We start from the raw sequence: 22,800 nt of genomic DNA, 5'->3' as shown, positions 1-22,800 counted from the left end.
GTTATTGCTCTTTAACTATTATACTCCTGATCCAGCATGGATAACTTCACTCACCTCAACTCTGAACTGATTCCACAACCTATGGACTCACTTTCAAGGCCTCCATAACTCATATTCTTAGTGTTTTACATATATATATGTTTGGTTATTTGTCATGACTTGTTTTTATTTTTACTTTTGTACAGTTTGTCTTCTTTTGCACATTGGTTGTCTTTGTAGTTTTTCAAAGATTTGTAGATTCTACTGTATTTCTCTGTTCTACTCTGAATGCCTGCAAGAAAATGCATCTCAGGGTAGAATATAGTGACATATATGTACTTTGATAATAAACTTACTTTGAACTTTGAATTTCTGAAATGAGATTAACTTAGATAGTCACCTTAGGTCAGCATGGACTTGTTGAACTGAAGAACTGCTATTAGTCCGTGTCTCTCTGACTATTTCACTCACCCATTGATTCCCCTCACACTCAAGATCCCATGATCTCCCAGAAAGATAATCTTCCAGGCTCTGCTTTTCCATCTGCTGAATAATTGGGCTTGTATTGCAAGGAACTGATAGCCAGTAATCACATACAAGGAAATACCCTTGGCCACTTGTCAGAAAGTCCCAAATGGGTTGTAACTGCTTTTCCGGAAATTGAATTTCCCATTCTTCGCTTACACCTAAAAGGGTTTTGGATTGGTAGTTTCATAAAGACCATTAAAAAAGGAGCAGAAATAATTTATTTGACCCATTGAGTCTTCTCCACCATTCCATCACAGCTGATTTATTGCCTCTCTTAAACCCATTCTCCTGCCTTCTCCCCAAAACCTTTGAAGCCCTTCCTAATCAAAGTTCGAAGTTCAAAATCCATTTTTTTTTTACCAAAGTATGTGTAAATTATCCAACATTGAGATTCGTCTCCTTACAGGCAGCAACAAAGCAGGAGACCCAAAAGAACCTATTAAAAAAAAAGACCAACAACACAGAGAGAGGGAAAAAAACAAATTGTGCAAACAATAAAAGCAGGCAACAGCATTCTGAATGGAAGTGAGACCATAGACAGGAATCCCGGAGCAGGCCCACAGCCACAGCCTCAGTTCATCACACAGCGGAGCAGATCATTGTGGAGCAGTGAGCCAAACGAGCCCAGTCCTCACCTCCAGTCCTGACAACATGAGATAGATGGAATTCAATCCAGCATTTAAATTGTCCAAACATTGGTTCACTCTCCGCACTAGGACAATACAATGTTGGAAAATGCATGGTCACGTACTTTAGTAGTAGAAATAAATGTGCTGACTGTTTTCTAAACGGGGAGAAAATCCAAAAGTCTGAGATGCAAAGGAACTTGGAAGGTTAACTTGCAGGTAGAATCAGTAGTGAGGAAGGCAAATGTAATGTTAGCATTTATTTCAAGGGGTCTTGAATACAAGAGTGGGGATGTGATGCTGAAGCTTTATAATCTAATCTAATAAGGCACTGGTGAGGCCTCACCTTGAGTATTGTGAACAGTTTTGGCCTCCTCATCTAGGGAGAAGGCCGGGATGGGGCTGAGGAGGGGAGAAAAGAATCAGCTATGATTGAATCGTGGAGCAGACTTCATGGGCCAAATAGCCTGATTCTGTGCCTAAGTCTTATGAACTCAGGCCATCAATATGCTCTGGGCCTGGACCCCGCCGCCACGTTCCAGCACTTAGATCGATCCAGCCTCTCTCCAGGCAAGGATGTAATGTTGAGACTCTATAAAGTACTGGTGAGGCCTCACTTGGAGTATTGTGAGCAGGTTTGGGCCCCTTACCTTAGAAAGGATGTGCTGAAACTGGAGAAGATTCAAAGGAGGTTCATGAAAATGATTCCAGGATTGAATGGCTTGTCATATGAAGAGTGTTTGTTGGCACCAGAATTCAAAAGGATGAGAGGTGACCTCATTGAAACTTAACAAAAAGGCCTTCATAGAGTGATTATGGAGAGGTTGTTTTCTATGGTGCGAGAGTCTAAGACCAGAACAGAGGGGCGTCTTTTTAGAACAGAGATGAGGAGGAATTTCTTCAGCTATAGAGTGTTGAATTTGTGGAATTCTTTACCACAGGCAGCTGTGGAGGCCAAGTCTTTATGTATATTTAAGGCAAAGGTTAATAGATTCTTGATTGGTCAGGCTATGAAGGGTTATGGGGAGAAGGCAGGAGATTGGGGCTGAGAGGAAAATTGGATCCGCCATGATGAAATGGTGGAGCAGACTCGATGGACCTAATGGCCTCATTCTGCTCCTACATCTTATGGCCTTATGGAAACTGCTCCACTCCAACTTTTTTTCCACTCTGCTTTCTCCAACTCATCCCTGACTCCTCCTCCATCTTGAACATGCCTCGACCTCGCTCCGACTCACACCCACACACTTCATCCCTCGAGCCAAACTCACCGTTGCTCGCCTCTTCTTTATTTGTGGTGACCGTTTTCCAGAATTTTCCACAGAAAAAGTGTTACTAATAAAGTATTTAGTTCCCCAACCATATCGCAGCCACCACCCTGCGACCAGACATTGTCCTTGTGTCTGAGTCTACGAAGCAGGTGGTGATGCTGGAGCTGACAGTCCCATGGGAAGATCGCTTGGAAGAGGCCTTTGAAAGGAAGCTATCGAAGTACGCAGGACTGGTCAGCAACTGCCGACAGGCTGGATGGAGAGCGAGGTGCCTCCCAGTGGAAGTTGGTTGTAGGGGATTTGCAGCCCATTCCTTAGCCAGAGCCTTCAGCAATTTGGGCATGGAGGGAGAGAGGAAGAGGAGAGCCATCCGCAGTACCACCGATGCGGCAGAGAGGGCCTCAAGGTGGCTGTGGCTCAAGAGAGGGGAACCATGGAGTCATATGTAGCTAGCCATCTGGACACAAGCTGGGGTCAGATCAGCCCTGGCTGGGTCACCTGGAGGAGGGTGTATGGTGTTGAAAGACCCGAAACACCCGATGATTCCAGGAACATCACTGATGATGTGTCCAGAAGCATCAGTAGATGTATGCACACAGCAGTTCTATTTCTTGCTTTAAGAACCGCCAGTAAGCTGTCATCCATCTTCAGCAGTGCTCCCTTAAACCTGTCAGCCTCCACTTTAGATATACCCAAGGACTTGGCTTCCACAGCAGCCTGTGGCAATGAATTCCACAGATTCACCACCCTCTGGCTAATGAAATTCCTCCTCATCTCCACAAAAAGGGATGTCCTTCTATTACGAGGCTGTGCCCTCTGGACCTAGATTCCCCAACTATAAAACAGCTGTCTATACTTTTGCTCGTTTATATTTTCCTGCTCAAACCACTGGCTCCCATCAGCATTCTCTTGCACAGGCCACACGTAAATACATTAAGACAAATTGGCTGAAGTAATTTATTTCAAAAGAACTGGATCACAATCACAGAGATAAAAATGCACTTTTACAAACTTGCATGCAGGGAGCCAGTCTGTTATTGATTATATCTTCCCTGATAAGGAGAGCAAGATTTATTAATAAGCTGCTGTGTAAACCCATTGATTTGTGGCTGAGAAGCTGGAGAATTATAGTTGATTAGTTCAATGAATAAGGTTAAATCTGCACATCAATAACAGGAAGGCATATGAAACCAGCAGACATAAATCATAAGCAGGGACTGAATATTTCAACTGGTATACATTCTAAAAATGATAGGGTGCTTTTTGACAACAGTATTTTTCAACCAGCTAAATAGAATCGGAATCAGAATCAGGTTTAATATCACTGGTATATGTCACAAAATCAATTGTTTTTGCCGCAGCTCTACAGTGCAATATGTACTAATAGAAAAAAACATGAATTAGACTAAATGTGTGTGCATATATGATATATATATATATATAATATGCACACACATAATATTAAATACGTAGTGTAAAAATAGAAAGGGAAATAAAATAAATAGTGAAATAGTGTTCATGGGTACAATATCCATTCAGAAATCTAATGACAGAGGGGAAGAAACTGTCCCTGAATTATTGAGAGTGTGCCTTCAGGCTCCTGTACTTCCTTCCTGGTGATTACAATAAGAACAAGAACTAGAATCAGAATAAGAAGTGCCACATTGGAGAGTTACTTTTTGAAGTAGGCGAAGTGTAAACACACCTGGTATGCTAGCATACCAATAATCCTGCACTCTTGCGATTTTGGTGGTGTCTGATGAGATTTTTGGTTATATTGATTGTTTTTCATTACGTCACACACTTCTGGTTCACTTTTTATTTATTATGTTAAGCATCCGTATGGAAACTTCACCAGTAAAGCCGGTGAGTTTAAAGGTGGGGGGAGCAGAGTTCTGCTGAGCTTAGTGGAGTGAGGGAAACAGAACTCACCTTTTCTCCTTGGAGTGAAGGAGGATGAGAGGTGACCTGATAGAGTGTATAAGATGATGAGAGGCATTGATCGTGTGGATAGTCAGAGGCCTTTTTTTCCAGGGCTGAAATGGTTGCCACAAGAGGACACAGGTTTAAGGTGCTGGGGAGTAGTTACAGAGGAAATGTTAGGGGTAAGTTTTTTACTCAGAGAGTGGTGAATGCGTGGAATGGGCTGCCGGCAACGGTGGTGGAGGCGGATACGATAGGGTCTTTTAAGAGGCTTTTAGATAGGTACATGGAGCTTAGTAAAATAGAGGGCTATAAGTAAGCCTAGTAATTTCTAAGGTAGGGACTTGTTCAGCACAACTTTGTGGGCCGAAGGGCCTGTATTGTGCTGTAGGTTTTCTATGTTTCTATAATAGAAAGAACCATTGCTCTGAGGATCTTGGGACTGGATGATTGGCCATCTTCCTTTTGTGAGTCACAACTCACTAAGAATTGGAGCGATTTTCCTTTGATGGCCATTGACTTCAGGTTTTCCATACTCTACACTCAATCAAATGCTGCAGTGTTGTGAACGGCATTCACATTTGCCTTACCACTGGAAAGCAACTCCTTAGAGATGTGGTAATAAATAACTGGTGGTAGTACTCTAGGGATTGGTATGAACTAGATCCCATTGGATCTTATGCCAATTAACTAAAAGTTTCTTTCTTCTTTTTTATCCATCTTACTTGTTGACATTTTTCCTTTTATTCTCAGGCCCAGGAGTTCCAAGAGTCACTGTTCACAGCACGAGTGATAGACACGGTAAGCAGTCTCTTTTCACTTTGAGCAGTAAGTATTCATTTGACATTTATTCTCAAACTGCAGACTATGTATCTTTTAGGCCCTAATCAGTAGTCACACCTTCCTTGCTTACACATCACCTACTCTAAACCCAATTCTCCTTTCTATTCACACACTTAAAGTGCCTCGTTCTAGGAATCATTCTAATATGTGTCATCAGTCTGTGAAGATGTGTGACAAGCTGTGGCTAAACCAGTGTTACATGAAAATTCATCCTGACTTCCTTGTTCCTATTCTCTATTCTTCTACCTATCACACATTGGACTTTGGATTCCACCTGTGTCTGAAAGGAGTTTGTATGTTCTCCCCTGAACTGCATGGGTTTCCTCCGGGTGCTCTGGTTTCCTCCCACATTCCTAAGACGTCCGCATTAGGGTTAGTAGGTTGTTGGACTCTTTTTATTATTTTCTCAACCTGCCCTGTGGCTTTCAAGAAACTAGACACATAATTTCAAGGTTTCATATTTAGATTGTAGCCGCTTCTCCTTTATAATCCCTCTCATTATTCCTATTGTCGAAATTTACAAAAATAAATAAATATTGAGACATCACACAGAGTAGGCCCTTCTGGCCCTTCAAGACATGCTGCCCAGTAGCCCCTGATTTAACCCCCACCTAATCAAGGGACAATTGACAATGACCAATTAACCTATCAAACCTTTGGACTGTGGGAGGAAACTGGTGCATCTGGACATGGTCATGGGGAGAACATGCAAACTCCTTACAGACAGCAACAGGAAATTGAACCCCAGTTGCTGGTACTATAAAGCGCTGTGCTACCATTCATGAAATGGAGCACCTCATGTTTACTGTGCATTATATCTCATCTGCCAATTCCACCATCCCCTTAATGTTTGTATCTGCCTTCCTCAAAGTTCACAAGGCATCCAGGTTCTGTGTCATCTGCAGATCTGGAAACCACCCTTTACATTCAGTCCAAGTCATAGTAAGAAAAGCGGTACTCAGGACTAACGAAGAGACCTTAACCCAGAAAGTTTCTCTCTACTTTGATACTTCCTGGTCTGCTGAGTGTTTAATAAGGTATTTTTAAGAGACTCCTGGATAGGCACATGGAGCTTAGAAGAATAGAGAGTTATAGGTAACCCGAGGTAATTTCTAAAGTAAGTACAAGTTCAGCACAGCATTGTGGGCCGAGGGTCCTGTATTGTGCTGTAGGTTTTCTATGTTTCTTAATTCCATTAAGGAATTGCAAGAAAACAATGTGTGTCCTTCAAGAGCTACACCGCCAACATTTGTTAAAGTGATTTTGACCTCTATTACTAATGATTGTGTTACGTACCCCGTAACTGGGTCACTTACCAGCAAAGATAGAGAGGTCCGTTGAAGTCTGATGGTACTATTTTTAACAGTATTTATTGATAAAAATACACAAAAATAATATCAATGCAAACATACAGATAATATACTTCGTCAATACTAAATCTAAAAGCGCGGGTATAATAATAATCAATAAGAAATAGCTCTATCGTTGTCTAGGGGATAATGTATTGTCCGATGGAAATATAAAAGTCACTCAAGTTCATTTAGGCTGCAGCTTTTGGTTGGAGAGAGAGACGAAGTTTAGAACTTGCCCGTTTTCCTTTCTATGATGTCGATCCTTCGAAATGTCGTCGGTGTCCTTTTCCTTTTAGCTAAGCCATCTCCCGTGGTCAGTCCCACCAATTCTGAGGCAAATGGAAAAGGACGCACGTGGGCTTTCCACCGGCTTTCGCTATTAAACGCTGTCACTGGATTTCTATCGTTTCTCCTGGTGCGTCTGAAAAGGGGTTGTTCCCCAGACCTTCTTTTATCCTTACTCACGGGGTCTCAGATGTCAGTCAAGTTGGGGAGGATGCCTTCCCCCCAACCAGCCCACGTTGCTCATTCCTTGAGGGCATCGATGAATAGCACAGCGCTCAATACACAATTCCGTCTCCAAGAGACAATGGCCGGTTTCCGTGGCTTTGAAATCACTGAGGGCCAGGACATTCCAAACCCCCTGTGGATTCTGTGTCTCTGTCTCATTTCCTGGGTCTCCTGACCTGAATTAATAGCGATCTTGCAATTCCCAAAAAGGAGGGGGCTACTTTCTACCCTTCGGCCCCTCAGAGTTGGGGCACAGGCGTAACAATTGCTACCACTCAAAGTTGCCATCAAAACTAAATATATTTACACTGGGCCAATAATCCAGACCATACAATTTCAAACTGAGCATGCAGGGTTTCAGAATTAAACTCAAATTGGAAAATATGGAATTTAAGTTTGCTGTTACAAAAAGAAGACACACAGATCTTGAAGGTTAAATGTTTCACCTGAAGAGCAGTTGATATCTGGAATGCATGGCCAGAGGAGGTTGCGGAAGCAGGATCAGAAGTCAACTGGATGGCTGCTTGAATGAGCAGGGCAAAGAGTGATACAGAATTAATTCAGGTATGTGGGAATAGAATCAAGATAGCCATCACAGATGTGGAGGACCAAAATACCTATTCTTATGTCGTACTCCTCGATAATCCTGCTATTCTTAAAACCCAACCATCCCTCCTTAATCCGGTCTATCTGTTGCTCCATTACCCTTCTTAAATGGCCTATCAAACCAGGATCAGAAGAGAAGACCACCTATCTGTTCCAGGGAATATCTACAACCTTTGCATCCACGTCAGGAAAAAAATTTGTAAAATGCTTAGTGATGTACTGAAGTCATTCAGTAGCACACTTATGTTGGAGCTGTGCCATTAGCTAGGGTTATCTTTATTAAAATTCTTATTGTACTCACACCTTCCATATAATGTGCACCGTCAATACAGGAGATGATCCGTTTTGCAGCATCCCTTTGTTCTCTGATTCCCAGGTCCCGGTATTTTCCTAATGAACGTCAGTCATGAGTTTTTTGACAGTCCTTATATTCTTGTGCTGTTCCGAAGTTTGGTAAGGGCTAGGATTCCAAGAATCACCTCCCTCTTCTGTCCCTCTGTTCTCTTCCCATGAAAGATGATTACCAAATGTCTAAAGAAGCTTTTTACTGCCCATTTTTACTTTCCACAAAGGTTACTCTCACTTTCTTTCCACATCAATTTCTTGGATCTCCTTTACTTGAATTTTGAAATGTTTCCAATCACTGGTCACTTTTGTAAAGGTCTTTTCCCTTGATGTAATGCTGTCTTTAATGTCACTTGAAAGCCACACTGGATTACTTTTTCTACTGTTTTTTATGTCTTGAAAGATATTTGTTTTCTTCACATATTAGCTATTCCTCATTTCTGAGCATACTGTACATCTTTAATGTAGTTTCCCATCTACCTTAGCCAACTCATTTCTTCTGGCTTCATATTTTGATTTGTTTGCATATAAAACACTGGATCGAGATTGAAATAATTAATTTTCAATGCCTATAAAATTATTATGATCACTCTTCCATGAAGACCCCTTAGGCAGATTGCTAATGAATCCTTTCAGATTACATACTGTTAGATCCAAAATTGCCTGTTGTCTGGTTAGATCATCAGTACAATGGCCTAGAAACCATAATGCATACACTAAAGGAATTCATTTTCCAAATTATTAATATTAATTTGATTTCTCAAATCTAATTATAGGTTAAAAATCCCCATAATTACTGTATTTGTATTATTGCATGAGACTCTTTTTCCCTGTATTGCACCCTGCCCTACACTACCATATATATTATAAACAACGCCCAGCAATATTTTCTGCCCCTTACCATTTCTTCGCTTCACACAAACTGAATTCTGTTTCCTCATTTTCGAAGCCCAGATTTATGTCCACCTTTACACCATACTTTACTGTCAGACTAACCCTTTTCCATTTTGCCTATCTTTTCGAGAAGTTAAGAATCCCAAAATGTTTTGTCCTCAACCCAAGGTTACTTTCCATACTGGATATAAGATCAATCCCATTTATTTCTATTTGTGCTGTTAATTCATTTACCTACGGTAGTTGCAAATACAGCAGCCCACACATTTGTCGTGTTGCTATTACTCTCTTCTTTGACTCTAAGTGGGTGCTCTAATAAACTTACAGAGTATGCCCATATTCAGCAAGTGAAGCTGAGCTTAGATAAAAGTGACTAAGTACATTTTGGTAGGAAGAATGGAAAGGTCACATATCTTAGAATGTGTATGTCTAGTTGAGTTGGAAAACAGGCCTTTGGGCCCACTATGCCCATACTGAACTTGTTGCATGTAAAATCTGATCCCATTTGCCTGCATTAGCACTGTTACTTTTCTATGCCTTGCCTATTTAAGTATACGTATGTTGTTGAAATATCTCTCAAACACAGTTGAACCTGATTTTCCTCATCGTCCTCTGGCAGCACGCTCCAGGCATAACCACTCTTTGTGTAAAGAAAAGTGTACCTCTCTAGAAGAGAGAAAAGAGATTCTGTAGTTAGTAGAAATCCTGAGCCACACACAAAATGCTGGAGGTACTCAGCAGGCAAGATTACATCTATAGAGGGAAATAAACAAAGTTTCAGACTGAGACCCTTCATCAGGACTGGAAAGGAAGGGGGCTCCTGACTTCAGAAGGGTCTCGATCAAACTGTCGACTGTATATTTCCCTCCATGAGATGCTGACTGACCGGCTGAGTTCCTTCAGCATTTTGTGTATGTTCATCATCATCATTATATGCCATGTCATATGACATGGGTGATTATTGTCTTTGACCATGATTGTTCTTGGTAAATTTTTCTGCAGAAGTGGTTTGCCATTGCCTTCTTCTGGACAGTGTCTTTATAGCCATTATCAACACTCTTCAGAGATTGTCTGCCTGGAGTCAATGGTCACATAACCAGGACTTGTGATATGCACCAGCTGCTCATACAACCGTCCACCACCTGCACTCATGGCTTCATGTGACCCTAATCAAGAGGGGTGGGGGGCTAAGCAGGTGCTACACATTGCCAAGGGGTGACCTGTAGACTAGCATTGGGAAGGAGCATCGTAGAGACATGCCTCCATCCCACCACTCGTGTGCTACCCCTCTATAAAACTCCTAACCCTTGGCTTAAACCTATGCCTGCTTGATTATGATACCACCAACAAGGGAGAAGTGGAAGTGCCAGGAAGAAGCCTACACAGTCACTTGGAAGACGGTTAAACTCCACCCAGATAGCGCTAGATGTCAGGAATGAACGCTGGTGCTCTGAGGCAGTAGTCCTACTGTATATGCACCACTGTGCTGCCAATGGCCAGAATTGGAGAAGTGTACATACTCCTAAAATTGGAGGGTTTCGGGAAAATTACAAAGAGAGTTGAGAAAGAGATGGAATTTAAAACAAATATGTGAATGTTAATAATCAGATTGGTGTTGATTCGAGTGTCAGAGAAAGCAAGCATGGCGCGTTGAAAGCTCAAAGTAAATTTACTATCAAAATACATATATGTCACCATATACAACACTGAGATTCATTTTCTTGTGGGCGTACTCAATGAATCAATAAAATAACAGCCATAATAGAATCAATAAAAGACCACACCAACTTGGATGTTCAACCAGTGTTCAAAAGAGAGCAGACAGTGCAAATACAGAAAGAAAGAAATAATAATTATAAGTAAGCAAGAAATTTTGAGAACATGGGATGAAGAGTCCTTGAAAATGAGTTCATTGGTGGTAGGATTATTTAAATTGCCATCTGATTTTGAGTTGAAGTTATCCTCTTTGGTTCAAGACCCTGATGGTCGAGGGGTAATAACTGTTCCTGAACTTGCTGGTGTGAGTCCTGAGGCTCCTGTACCTTCCTGATGGCAGCAGCAAGAAGCGTGAGCAAGACATTGGATAGTCACTGGTTTAAAGTGCATTTAATAAGGGAATGTTACCAGAACTACATTGAAGCAGTCAAATCTAATGATGATAACAGCATGCTTGAGGTTTAGGCAGCAGGTAAGTCAAGATGGGTTATATCATCAGAGGCTCCAACTGCACCTAATAACCATAATAGCAACTGGATGTATTGGTAAATTAAATTGATTTATTATTGTCATGTAATTCTGAGGTACCGTGGAAAATGGTATACGTGTCATCTATACAAATAAATTTATCACTTTAGTGCAGTGAGGTAGTACAAGGGCAAACAATATTGAGGCCCTCCATTGGTCAGTGATGGCCACAGATGTTGTGTCCCAGCTGTTTGCGTGATATACGAGCCAGGCAGTACGATATGGAGAGCAAGATGTTGCCGACGTAGCAAGCTGCCCCTCTCCACACGGCTGATAAATGCAAAGGACCGGCAGAGACCGATACAGTTTGACACCTGCAGTGTCGCAGGAGTTGCCAGTCAGCTTGGAAGTCATTATAGGACTCCAGCTCTGATTTTTCCTCAGGGTTTACTACCGAAGCCTTCCCCATGAGTAGCTATAACCGCAAGGCAGCGGAGATTTGTGATTTTGTGATCAGAGTTTCAGATGAATAACAGCATGCAGAATAAAGTGTTACAGTTACAGGGAAAGTGCAGTATAAAATACAGAATACAGACAATACGGTGTAAGGTCATAATGAGATAACTTGCAAGATCAAGTGTCCTATCTTATCATACTAGAAGACCATTCAATAGTCTTATAATAATGAGATAAAAGCTGTTCCTGAGACTGGTGGTATGTGCTTTTGGGCTTTTGTATCTTCAGCCTGGTAGGGAGCAGAGAGAATATTTGGGGTGAGAGAGATCTTTGATTATGCTGGCTGCTTTACTAAGGCAGCACAAAGTACAGTATAGACAAGAGAGAATGAAAGGGAGGCAGGTTTCTGAGCTGTGTCCACAACACTCTGCAGTTTCTTGTGGTCCTTAAATTCTTTTTTTTCACTCCTTTAGAATATTTTGTGCTGGAGAAAAATGAGAAGGTCTACAATGCTACTGAGAGCAAACAAATGCCCAAGATAGAGTTCACAGAAGTTCAGATAAAGGACTACAGTAAGTATCTGCTCTTTCAGGTCATGGACAAAAAGAAGCACATCTGAACAAATACTAGCCTGGAGTTACATCATTTGAAAGGTTCTCATTGAACTTTATTTGCTCCCACTCCTCCTAGCCATAAGACATGACATGATCCAATAAAATATCAATGTAGTTTAACGACTATAATTTAGTTTGTTATCAGTCAAGGTCACTCAAACGTTATAATTTTGTCAACTTTATTCAATTTGTGGAAAGTTGCCTGTGGGAGCATTAATAATTTACGTCTGACTTGTTGTCTATTTAATACTGCATGTTTACATGTGAAATTAACCATGGTGCTTTCTGTTTAGTTATTTATCTTGCGCACTGTGCTGTGCAGCTGGAAACTTTACAAATGCACTCAGTGGCCACTTTATTACGTACACCTGTATACCTGCTCGTGAATGCGAATATCTAATCAGCCAATCATGTGGCAGTAACTCGATGCTTAAAAGCATGTCAAGAGGTTCGGTAGTTGGGTCAGATCAAACATCTGAATGGGGAAGAAATGTGATCTAAGTGACTTTGACCATGGAATGATTGTCAGTACCATAGAAGCATAGAAACATAGAAAACCTACAGCGCAGTACAGGCCCTTCAGCCCACAATGCTGTGCTGAACATGTACGTACTTTAGAAATTACATAGGGTTAAGCCCTCTATTTTTCTAAGCTCCAGATGGGGTGGTCTGAGTATCTCAAAAACTGCTGACCTCGTGGGATTTTCACACAGAACAGTCTCCAGAGTTTACTGAGAATGATGTTTAAGAAAAGTCATCCAGTGAGCAGCAGTTCTGTGGGCAAAAATGCCTTGTTAATAAGCGAGATCAGAGGAGAGTGGCCAGACTGGTTCAAGGTGACAGGCAGCCTGCAAACAGCTATGCACTACAACAGTGCGGTTGTAGCAACTCTGAATGCACAATATGTTGAACCTTGAAGTGGCCGGGTTACAGCAGCAGAAGACCGTGAACATACATTCCAGTTCATGAATATACATGAGTGCCTTCTACTCCAGAGAATCTCACTGGCAATTTGATGTTGCTTTACACTGCTGCGGCCCTAGGCTTTATCTACTTGTTTATTTGCCACATACCAGAGCAATTCTTTGTGGTGCTCTCCATTAATATTTGAGCTCTGCTGCAATGTTAATCTCCCAATGATGCAGTACATTTATATACTCAGGAGTATTCATCACAGCTTCATTGTCCTGAAGAATTGAAGGGGAACAAACTCCGGAAATGGGTCAACAAAATTGATAGTGCTGTACTTACTATGAGAAACTTTATAAGCTGGGTTTGTTTTCAATGGAGTGAGGAGGCTGGCAGAGTCAACATCAAGTTCAAGTTTATTCTAAGTACAAGTACATGTATGCACAGGTGCAGTGAAAAAAATTACCTAAGGCAACATCACAGGCGTATAATCAGAAACCATAAATTAAAAATAACTTTCACAAAAAAGTACAAATTAGGAGAAAGAACACGAAGTTCATTTTCATGCAAAGTGATCATAGTGTTGCTAAACTGTAGGTTGTGCTGGTTGGCTCAAGGACTGAATGCTTGAAGGGAAGTAGCTGTTCTTGAACCTGGTGGTATGGGACTTCAGGCTTCTGTGCCTCCTGCCCAATGGCAGGCAAAGATGACATGGCCCAGATGGTGGTGATCTTCAATGATGGATGTTGGCTTCTTGAGGCAGTGCCATCTGTAGATACTACCTTTGATGGGAAGGAATGGGTCCGTTTTTATAGCTGAGCCCACTACTCTCTACATCTTCTTGCATTCCTCACACTCAAATTACCACACCAGACCATGATACAAGTTAGGTCACTTTCTACACTATATCTATCAATGTTTGTTAAGTATTCAATGACAAGTTGGACCTCCTTAACCTTCTGAGAAAGTAATTTATGAGAGGCATAGACAGTGTAGATGGTAGGATTTTTTTTTCCAAAAAGAGCGATATCACAAACTAAGATTCATAGATTTAGGATAAAAGATTGAAAGGGATCTGAGGAAAACTTTTTCAGCCAGAGGATGGTTAGAATTTGGAGCATTCTGCCAGAGTGGGTGATGGAGGCAGATACTCTCACAACATTTAAGAAGTATCTAGATGAGAGCTAGAATTACAAAAACATAAAAAGATTAGGAACAACATGCTGGTAAATGGATTAGGGTCAGAGGGTAACAAGGTACAGTGGACCAATGGGCCTTGTTTCAATGCTGTGCTATTCTACAAATAATTCTAATACTAAACTCTGTAATGCAGTGCAAGAGTAATGTGAGAGATGATGAGGTGTGTGTGGAATACTTGTTGTCTTACTTTGGTCATGAAGTATCCAGATGTCTTCACCACTTGGGTTTTCCTTGTATAAGATTTAATTGAATGTGATCAAGCCAATGACTTCACTATGATTATGTGATGTAACTGCAAGGGTAGAAGAAGATAGACTAAGCAACCTCGGCCTTTTTTAAACCATAAGACATAGGAGCAACATCACGCCATTCGACCCATTGAATCCGTTCCACTATTCAATCATGGCTGATTTATTGTCACTCACCCTATTCTCCTGCCTCCTCCTGTAATCTTTGATGACCTTATCAATTAAGAACCTATGAAATTCCATGTTAAATATACTGAATGAATTGGCTCCCATAGCCATCTGTGGCAATGAATTGCAGAGATTTACCTCCCTCTGGCTAAAAAATTTCCTCCTCATCTCTGTCCTAACCGAACATCCTTCTATTCTGAGGCTGTGCCCTCTGGTTCTAGTCTCCCCACTGTAGGGAACGTCCTCTTCATGCCCACTCTATCTGGACCATCAATAGATTCTACCCCCCCCCCCCCCCACCTGTTTTCCAAACTACAGCGAGTACAGGACCGGAGCTCCTCATATGCTTTTTTCATCCATGAGATGGTGTCCAAACATTCCAACAGCCTTATATTTATACAGTATTCTTAACATTGCGAGCTGCTTCATAGGGGACCCTCTAGGTATGAGATTCTCAGGTTGGGAACCCCTGCTCTAAATGAACGTCAATACCTAGCCGCTTAGGGAGATACAGGGACAATTGTTGAAAAGCCTTTCACAGAGCACCTTAAAGCAGGAAAGAGGAGTATAGAAAAGGGAAAATTTAGTTTTGGAGTCCCAGAGCTTGTGGCTTTGGCAGGTGGGGCCACACCCGCCAGGGGCGGAAAGACTAAATTCTGAGATGGGAACATAATCAGAATTGGAGGAGCAGTGTAAAATGGTAGATTGCTGAGCTGGAGGGTATGGTGAGTGTAGTCTGGTTTACCTCAGATCTGGTGCAAATGATTGGAAGGGGCAAGGCCACAGACAGATGTATGGGCCATGACAAAAGGGCTAGAAGCTCATATTGAAATAAGCACACGGCAAACATACAATTAACATTGTGAGTCACTTCTTGACACAGGATAAACTACGTGTAGAGATCTGAAGTTCAGGTGGACTAGTGGTGATAAATATCCTACAGTCCTTTCAGTAGAAACTGGGTGTTCTAATATTCATTGCCTGCAGGAGTGCATAGTGATAATAATAATAATGTATGACTGTATATTGATGTACCAAATGCCCTTCGTTCTCTATGCTTATCAGTGTGATTGGGCTTGACCAGCAGTGCAAAGTAGATCAGAGTGAATCAAGGGCCAGTTTTATAGTTTCACATTAAATTCTTCTTTCTACTCAAGTCAATGGTTGATCAAAGTGTTAAATTTGTTAACTGTTTTTCTTTCTAACCTGTTTCACATAAATATCTAAGTTACATTCCAGCAATGCCTTGAGACCATAAAACATAGGAGCAGAATTAGACTAATCAGCTCATAGAGTCTGCTCCGCCATTTGATCATGTCTGATTTATTTGCCCTCTCAACCTCATTCACCTGCATTCTCCCTGTAATCTTTGACACCCTTACTAATCAAGGACCTATCAACTTCTGCTTTAAATATATCCACATTCCCCTGATTATATTAAGCAATTCTGAATAGCTTCTTGCCACAGGTACCTGACTTTTAGCAGACGCTAAATTTTTCCTTTCACAGTTTATAACATCTCCACTCCCCAATTTCCTTGCCTCTACAGTTTCATATAATGGTTATCATTTGTTCCAGTTTCAGTTGGGAATCATTTCTCTGAACTTCACTTCCCTCTCCACCAGCCGCTTTCTTGTCAGCTTCTTTGTACTACGCTCCTAAACTGTGGAACTCAATACCTAAAACTATAAAAGATACTGACACTTTAAACTCCAGACAAAGCCTATTTATCTAAACTTGCTTTTAACTAACATCTTTTTGCCATTTGTTTTCATGTTTATTTTTATTTCCTCATTTTATTTTCATGTTTGCACTTTGTTCCATTGTAAAGCATTTGAAATTATTCTACTGAAAAGTGTTGTCTGTATGAAAAGTGCTCTATAAATAAGTTATTCTTTTCTACTGCTTCAGCATTTTCTGTTTTATTTGTCGTCATCTTTTCTCCTGCCCTGTTACTTAACCCATCAGTCTTGTCTAAGTTGACAGATGCAGCACACCCGGTAAAAGCCGTTCTAGAACGTAGAACATAGAACAGTACAACTTTGGAATAGGCCCTTCAGACAATGTTGACTGTGCTGACCATGGTGCCAAATTAAGCTGATCCTTTCTGAGGATCCATATTCCTCCATTCGCTGCATATTCATGTGCCTCTTGAATGCCTCTATTGTACCTGCTTCCACACCACCCCTGCCAACATGTTCCAGGCACTTACCCTCTCTGAGTGACAAACAACATGCCTTGTTTCACCTGTAAACTTTCCCTCTCTTACCTCATTTTGCATTTCCACCCTGTGAAAAAGATTCTGCCTGTCTACCCTATCGATGCTTTGTCATAATTTTATGAAGTTTTGTTTGGTCTCCTCACAATCCACACAAAACAATCCAGGTCTGCCCAAATTCTCCTTATAGCCTATACCCTCTAATCCAAGCAACATCCTGGTAAAATTCTTCTGAAACCCTCTCCAGTGCTTCCACATCCTTCCTGTAATGGAACAAGCAGAACTGTACCGAACCAGACTTTTATACAACTACACCATGGCTTATCATAAAGTCAGGAGTTTCTGCAGATGCTGGAAATCCAGAGTAATACACAAAATGCTGAAGGATTTCAGCATGCCAGGCAGCATGTGTGGAAATGAATGAAGATTTGACTTTTCCAGCCAAGATCCTTCACTAGCATTCTAAGTTCCTCCAGCATTTTTAATGTGTTACAACATGGCTTAAACTCTTTGCCCCAAGCAAGGGGGGTACAGGTCTTCAGCACAGTCAAATTAGAATAAATGCAGTCATAGATACGGTATGTTTTCTTTCCTTGACTTATTCTCTAAAACCAGAGGAAGAAGTAGCAGAAGAAGTGGCAGAAGTATTAGGTTCAGTGGAAATGTTTCGCTCTTTGACTGATATGGGCATCTCTGACACTAACCCAACTGCACCTTTCTGTCTTACAGCACTCAAAATGCAAATTATCAAGCCAGCAGGATTCTCAGAGTTGTCACAATACCCTTTATTACTTATTGTGTGAGTATTATTTCATCCTTATGATCGGGCTGTGGGCTTTGGTGATATAGAGTATACAGTTCTACTTCACTGGCCAGATCTAGATTTCAATTACTGTACATTTGGAGGGCATCAGGCATTGGACACACTCAAAGGTCATAGCTGACCTTTGTCCTTAACTCTAGAGCAGCATTGTAGCGTAGCAGTTAGTGTAATTCTTTACAGCATCAGAGACTGGGGTTCAGTTCCAATGCTGCCTGTAGGAAGTTTGTACATTCCCTGATGACTGTGGGTTTCCTCCGAGCACTTCCGTTTCCTCCCACATTCCAAAAACTGTACGGGTTAGTAGGTTAATTGGTCACATGGGTGTAATTGGACAGCACAAACTCATTGGGCCAAAAGGACCCATTGATGTGCTATACTGTACAACACTGTACAATTGTCTTAAGCACATATATATATTAAAAAAACTAGGGCACTTAAGACTCATGTACAGTACTCTAGTAATTTTTTATACTGCACTGTACTGCTGCTGCAAAGAAAAGCAAATTTCACGACACATGTCAGTGATAATAAATCTGATTTTGCGGTGAGAGGGAGTGGGAAGCACCAGAGAGACATTCTATAATGATCAATAAATCAATTGACTGGTGTTTCAGAGCTAAGTGTGGCTGTACCTGTGCATTTCCACCCCACCCCCACCTTCTCTGCCACCTGCCCCCCACCCTTCCTGCAGTGCTCCTCCATTGCTATTCCCAACATTCTTTGCTCCCTTCAGATTTACAAACTCGCTCTTTGCTCCATGTTTACAAATACAGTACTGTGCAAAAGTCTTAAGCACTCCAACTATATGTGTGTGTGTGTGTGTGTGTGTGTGTGTCTCCAAGACTTTTGCCCAGTCCTGTATCTCTAAATAAAATGAAATAAAGAAGGCCTTTATTCTTGCTTATAACCCTTAGTCTCCAGATTGTCAAAATTTGTTCCTTTGTTCCAAAGCTTAAGTTGTTGACCTTGACTGGGTGGCAGTGCTTGTACCTCTGACTCAGAAAGTCATGGCATTAATTTCACCACCAAGATAGAAGCAGCTAATTTAAGATGGAAAGGTGGTGTAGTTCAACATTTCAAAGGAAATTTATTATCAAAGTATGCGTATGTCACCATATACTACCCTAGGATTAGTTTTCTTGTGGGCATTTACAGTAAGTGCTGCCACAATAGTGTAGCGTAGGGTGTCATGGTACCATTGTGGCTAGTGCAATGGTATTACAACTCAAGGCATTGGAGCTTGGAGATCAGTTACTGTATCCTTCCCATGAAATGTGTGGGTTCTCCCCTAGTGCTCTGGTTTCCTCCCACAGTCTAAACACATACTGGGTAGATTGATTGGTCATGGTAAATTGACCCCTGATTAGCTTAGGGTTAAATTGAGGTTGTCAGGGGTTTCTGGGGCAGCACGGCTTGAAGGGCTGGAAGGCCTATTCTGCACCACATTGCTGAATAAATAAATACAAAAGAAACACAATAGAATCGATAAAAATGTACACAGCAAATATGGACAAACAACTAAATGCAATAAAGAGAAAAAAGTAATAATAATAATAAATAAAAAGCAAAAAAATATCAAAAACATGAGCTATAGAGTTCTTAAAATTGAATCCATAGATTATTCATTTGTTGTGAAATGAACTCGGTGTTGGGATGAGTGAAGTTATCCCCTCTGGTTCAGAAACCTGATGGTTGAGGGATAATAGCTGTACCTGAACCTGGTGGTGTGGGACTTGGGATCCCTGTACCTCCTCCAACAGAAAGCCAGGTTCAATCCTGCCTTTGGATGCTGTGTTTACACATTCTCCCTGAAATGGCATATGCTTTTCTTCTGGGTGCTCCAATTTGTTCCCACATTTAAAGGTAACTGGGTGCTTTAATTTGCCTCTGGTGTGTGGATGGGTGTTAGAACCCGATGAGATGTGGTGAGAATTGCAGGAGAATTGGAAGTGGAATTAATGCAGAATTAAGATAAGTATGTGTTTGAAGGTCAGCATGAATACTGGGTGAAAGGCAGATAAATGTGTCTATGATACTGGTCAACAGTGATTAGCTTTGATGGGCGCCTTGGTTGACATGGACAAATTGGACTGAAGAGCAATGACTCTGTGACTCTTTGGGATATGGAGAGTTGCACTCTGTCCATGGTGCTGAAGTTCAAGTGAAATTTTAAAAGACATAGATCTTGTGGCACAACATTTAGGAACACCAGAGTTCTCAGCCGTTCCTTGGCCAGTGATTGATTCACAGCTATTGGAGTTTGTTGTACCTGCCTGGATTGCACTAATGACTGAATGTGAGTGTATTTTACCAGCTGCAGTGTGTTTTAGAAATATCCTGGGTAGTGGAAAATGCAAATCCTTCTTCTTTTGTAGAAGTATAGCAGATGCTCTCAAACATATCTGTTAAAAATTTGTTTCAATATTTTGAGAGCAGGAAATATAATAAAAGGTCCAACCCTGTTCATTGAAGCATATTAAATATTGTTAATAATTCCAGTGCAAAGCTTGTCATGTTTAAATGTCAATCAATTGCCTTTACCAAATAGTTTATCAGCAGATGCCTAGAATCAAAACCTGGTAGAACACAGAAAGCCACTGATTCTGTGCACATTGGCTTCTTGATAGAATTATCCAAATAACCCCACTTCCAGCTCTTTCTCCACATGCCTATACTTTGTCTATTACTTATTCAGTTATTTTAAAAGTGATAATTGAATCAGATTCCTTCACCCCTGGGGTCAGTGGATTCATGACCGCAACATTTCTCTCGAAATTGGTTTATTATTGTCGTACAGGTTTACAGTCAATTTTTTTTTTTGTTTGCCTGCCATCCTGTATCTAGAACTATGCATCAAGTTGTTAAAACAAGGGCCCACTCATTTTAAAGGTTCGGAGAAGTCAAAGTGAGTGACACGTTTTAAAATTCTCTGCCATGGAGGGCTGTGGAGGCAACTTATCTAAATATGTTCAAAGTTGAGATAAAGTTTCGGACAAGTGGTGAATCAACTGTAAAACAGAGCAGGAAAGTAGAGGCCTCAATTTGAATGAGTGATGTGAGATGCTGAAGGGGCAGTATAAGTGACAGCTTGGGTTGTTTCTTACGTTTCTGTTTGCAACACACATTGGCTGTCAGTCTTTTTTGTGTGTAGTTTTTCATTGATTCTATTGTGCTTCTCTGTTCTGCTGTGAAAACCTGCAATAAAATGTATTGTAGGGTTGTATATGGTGACATCTACTTATGTTGATAATAAATTTACTTTGAACTTTGAAAAAGTCATCCTTAGTTACCAAATGAACCTATTTTGTGTCATTATAGTGGTGACAGTCCTGGTACCCAAATCGTCACAGAACAGTTCCAAGTCGACTGGACAACAGTCCTCGTTAGCTCATTCAACACTATTGTTGTTAAGTTCGATGGGCGTGGCAGTGGCTTCCAAGGTACTAAGCTCTTGTATGAAATAAAGGGAAAACTGGGAACGGTGGAAGAAATGGATCAAACAGATGCTTTGAAGTAAGTTCCTTTTGATCGTACAAGATTCTTAGAATTAGAATTCTTAGAAATAGAATTTTAGTAGAGACAGCTGTTTTGAGCCAGAATTTTATGAAAGCTCATTAAATGCTTATTAATTTGTTGTTACTTCAAGCTAGCACCATATGTCTTTTAATCAAGGTCAGCTGAGACTGGTCCAGTGGGCAGCTTGGTAGTTAAGTTATCCAGAGACTTGGATAGATGATCAGAAGGTAGATATTCTGCCTTGTCTGATGGGAACTTTAAAAACAATTAAGTATGAAATTAAAACCACTAAAAACATAATGATGACTTTATCACCTGTGCAATGTACACTGTAGAGATGGAGTATTGATATTTATGCCTAGCCTGATGTATTGCTATCCCACACCCTCACCAATGTGATTAAAACCTAACTGTTCTCTGAAATTTATGCACTTATTCAGAGAAAGCATGGAATAGGCCCTTCAAGCCCAAAGAGCCAAGCACCCAGCAACCCACCTATTTAACCCCAGCCTAATCACAGGACAATTTACAAAGACAAATTAGCCTACTGATCGGTATGTCTTTGAATACGGAGCACCTGGAGGAAACTTAATGCGGTTACAGGAAGAACGTACAAACTCCTTACAGACAGCACTGGAATTGAACTCCAAACTCCAGAATGCCCTGAGCTGCAATAGCATCGCACTAACCACTATGCCACCTTGATACCCCAAGGGCAATGAGGAGGGCACAATAATAGCAATGTCCACATGGAGCCATGGAACACTACAGCAAGGAAACAGGCTCTTTGGCCCATCTCATTCCTACTGAACTATTACTCTGTGCAGTCCTATTGAACTGCACCTGGAATATAGCCCACCAATTGATTGAACGATTAAAACAATCTTTGTTTCACTGATTGCGACAAAGATTGAAGCAATCTTTGAAGACGTATTCCATTAACTGGCTTGAACTGTCAGGGGTAGAAACCCATTAGCTCCTACAGATTTGGTAACATCTGGTTACTTTTCTTTTGGTTAGCTTTTGTACATAATTTCCCCAATAGTTTCCTTTAACTTTCTTATTGTAATAATTATACCTTGATCTGCACACAGTTTACTTGTCCATGCTTCCTGTCAAACTGCTGGGAGAGAAATGTCATTCATAATATTTGACAGCAATGTTCATTTTGATGGTTTGGATGCTCTAATTTCAGGATTCTCTTGAAAGAACCTTACATTGATGCAACCAGAGTTGGAGTTTTTGGGCAGGTAAAGTTGTGCTCACCAGAAGTTTTTTTCTACTTCACAAAATCTCCTTGGTTACTAAATGCTGCAATCAGATTTGTGAGAGTCTCTGCCTCTGTCACTACTCAGACAGTACGTCACACTACTCGTCACACTATGACAACCCTCTGATCGAGTAGGTCTTTCAGATCCCCTCTAAGCCTTGTAATCCTTCCTCTATACCTATGTTCTCTAGTTGTAGGCATCTCCACTACAGAGAAAAGTTTCCTACAATTTAGTCTAACTATACCCCTCATATCTCTGATTAGGTCTTCCTCTCTAAGGGAAAGCAAAGCCTATTCAGTCTTCACAGGTCAGTATA

General features: G+C 41.0%; 1 protein-coding gene across 5 annotated transcripts in view; it reads left to right on the top strand.

Annotated features, from left to right (window-relative positions):
* Positions 1-22,800, top strand: part of dpp6a (dipeptidyl-peptidase 6a) — a 1,522,610-nt gene that overhangs the window by 1,471,419 nt on the left and 28,391 nt on the right. For all 5 annotated transcript variants that reach the window (XM_073054906.1, XM_073054908.1, XM_073054905.1 and 2 more), the window contains exons 17-21: positions 5,081-5,128; positions 11,991-12,089; positions 17,604-17,673; positions 21,016-21,210; positions 22,409-22,463. In XM_073054906.1, coding sequence (XP_072911007.1) covers positions 5,081-5,128; positions 11,991-12,089; positions 17,604-17,673; positions 21,016-21,210; positions 22,409-22,463 — 467 coding nt within the window. The remainder of the gene's footprint in view (positions 1-5,080; positions 5,129-11,990; positions 12,090-17,603; positions 17,674-21,015; positions 21,211-22,408; positions 22,464-22,800) is intronic.

The sequence above is a fragment of the Hemitrygon akajei genome, chromosome 8 (genome assembly GCF_048418815.1).
Source record: "Hemitrygon akajei chromosome 8, sHemAka1.3, whole genome shotgun sequence".
In the NCBI taxonomy this organism is placed as follows: Eukaryota; Metazoa; Chordata; class Chondrichthyes; order Myliobatiformes; family Dasyatidae; genus Hemitrygon; species Hemitrygon akajei.
The sequence above is the reverse complement of the archived record's forward strand: the minus strand, read 5'-3'. Positions and strand labels throughout refer to the sequence as shown.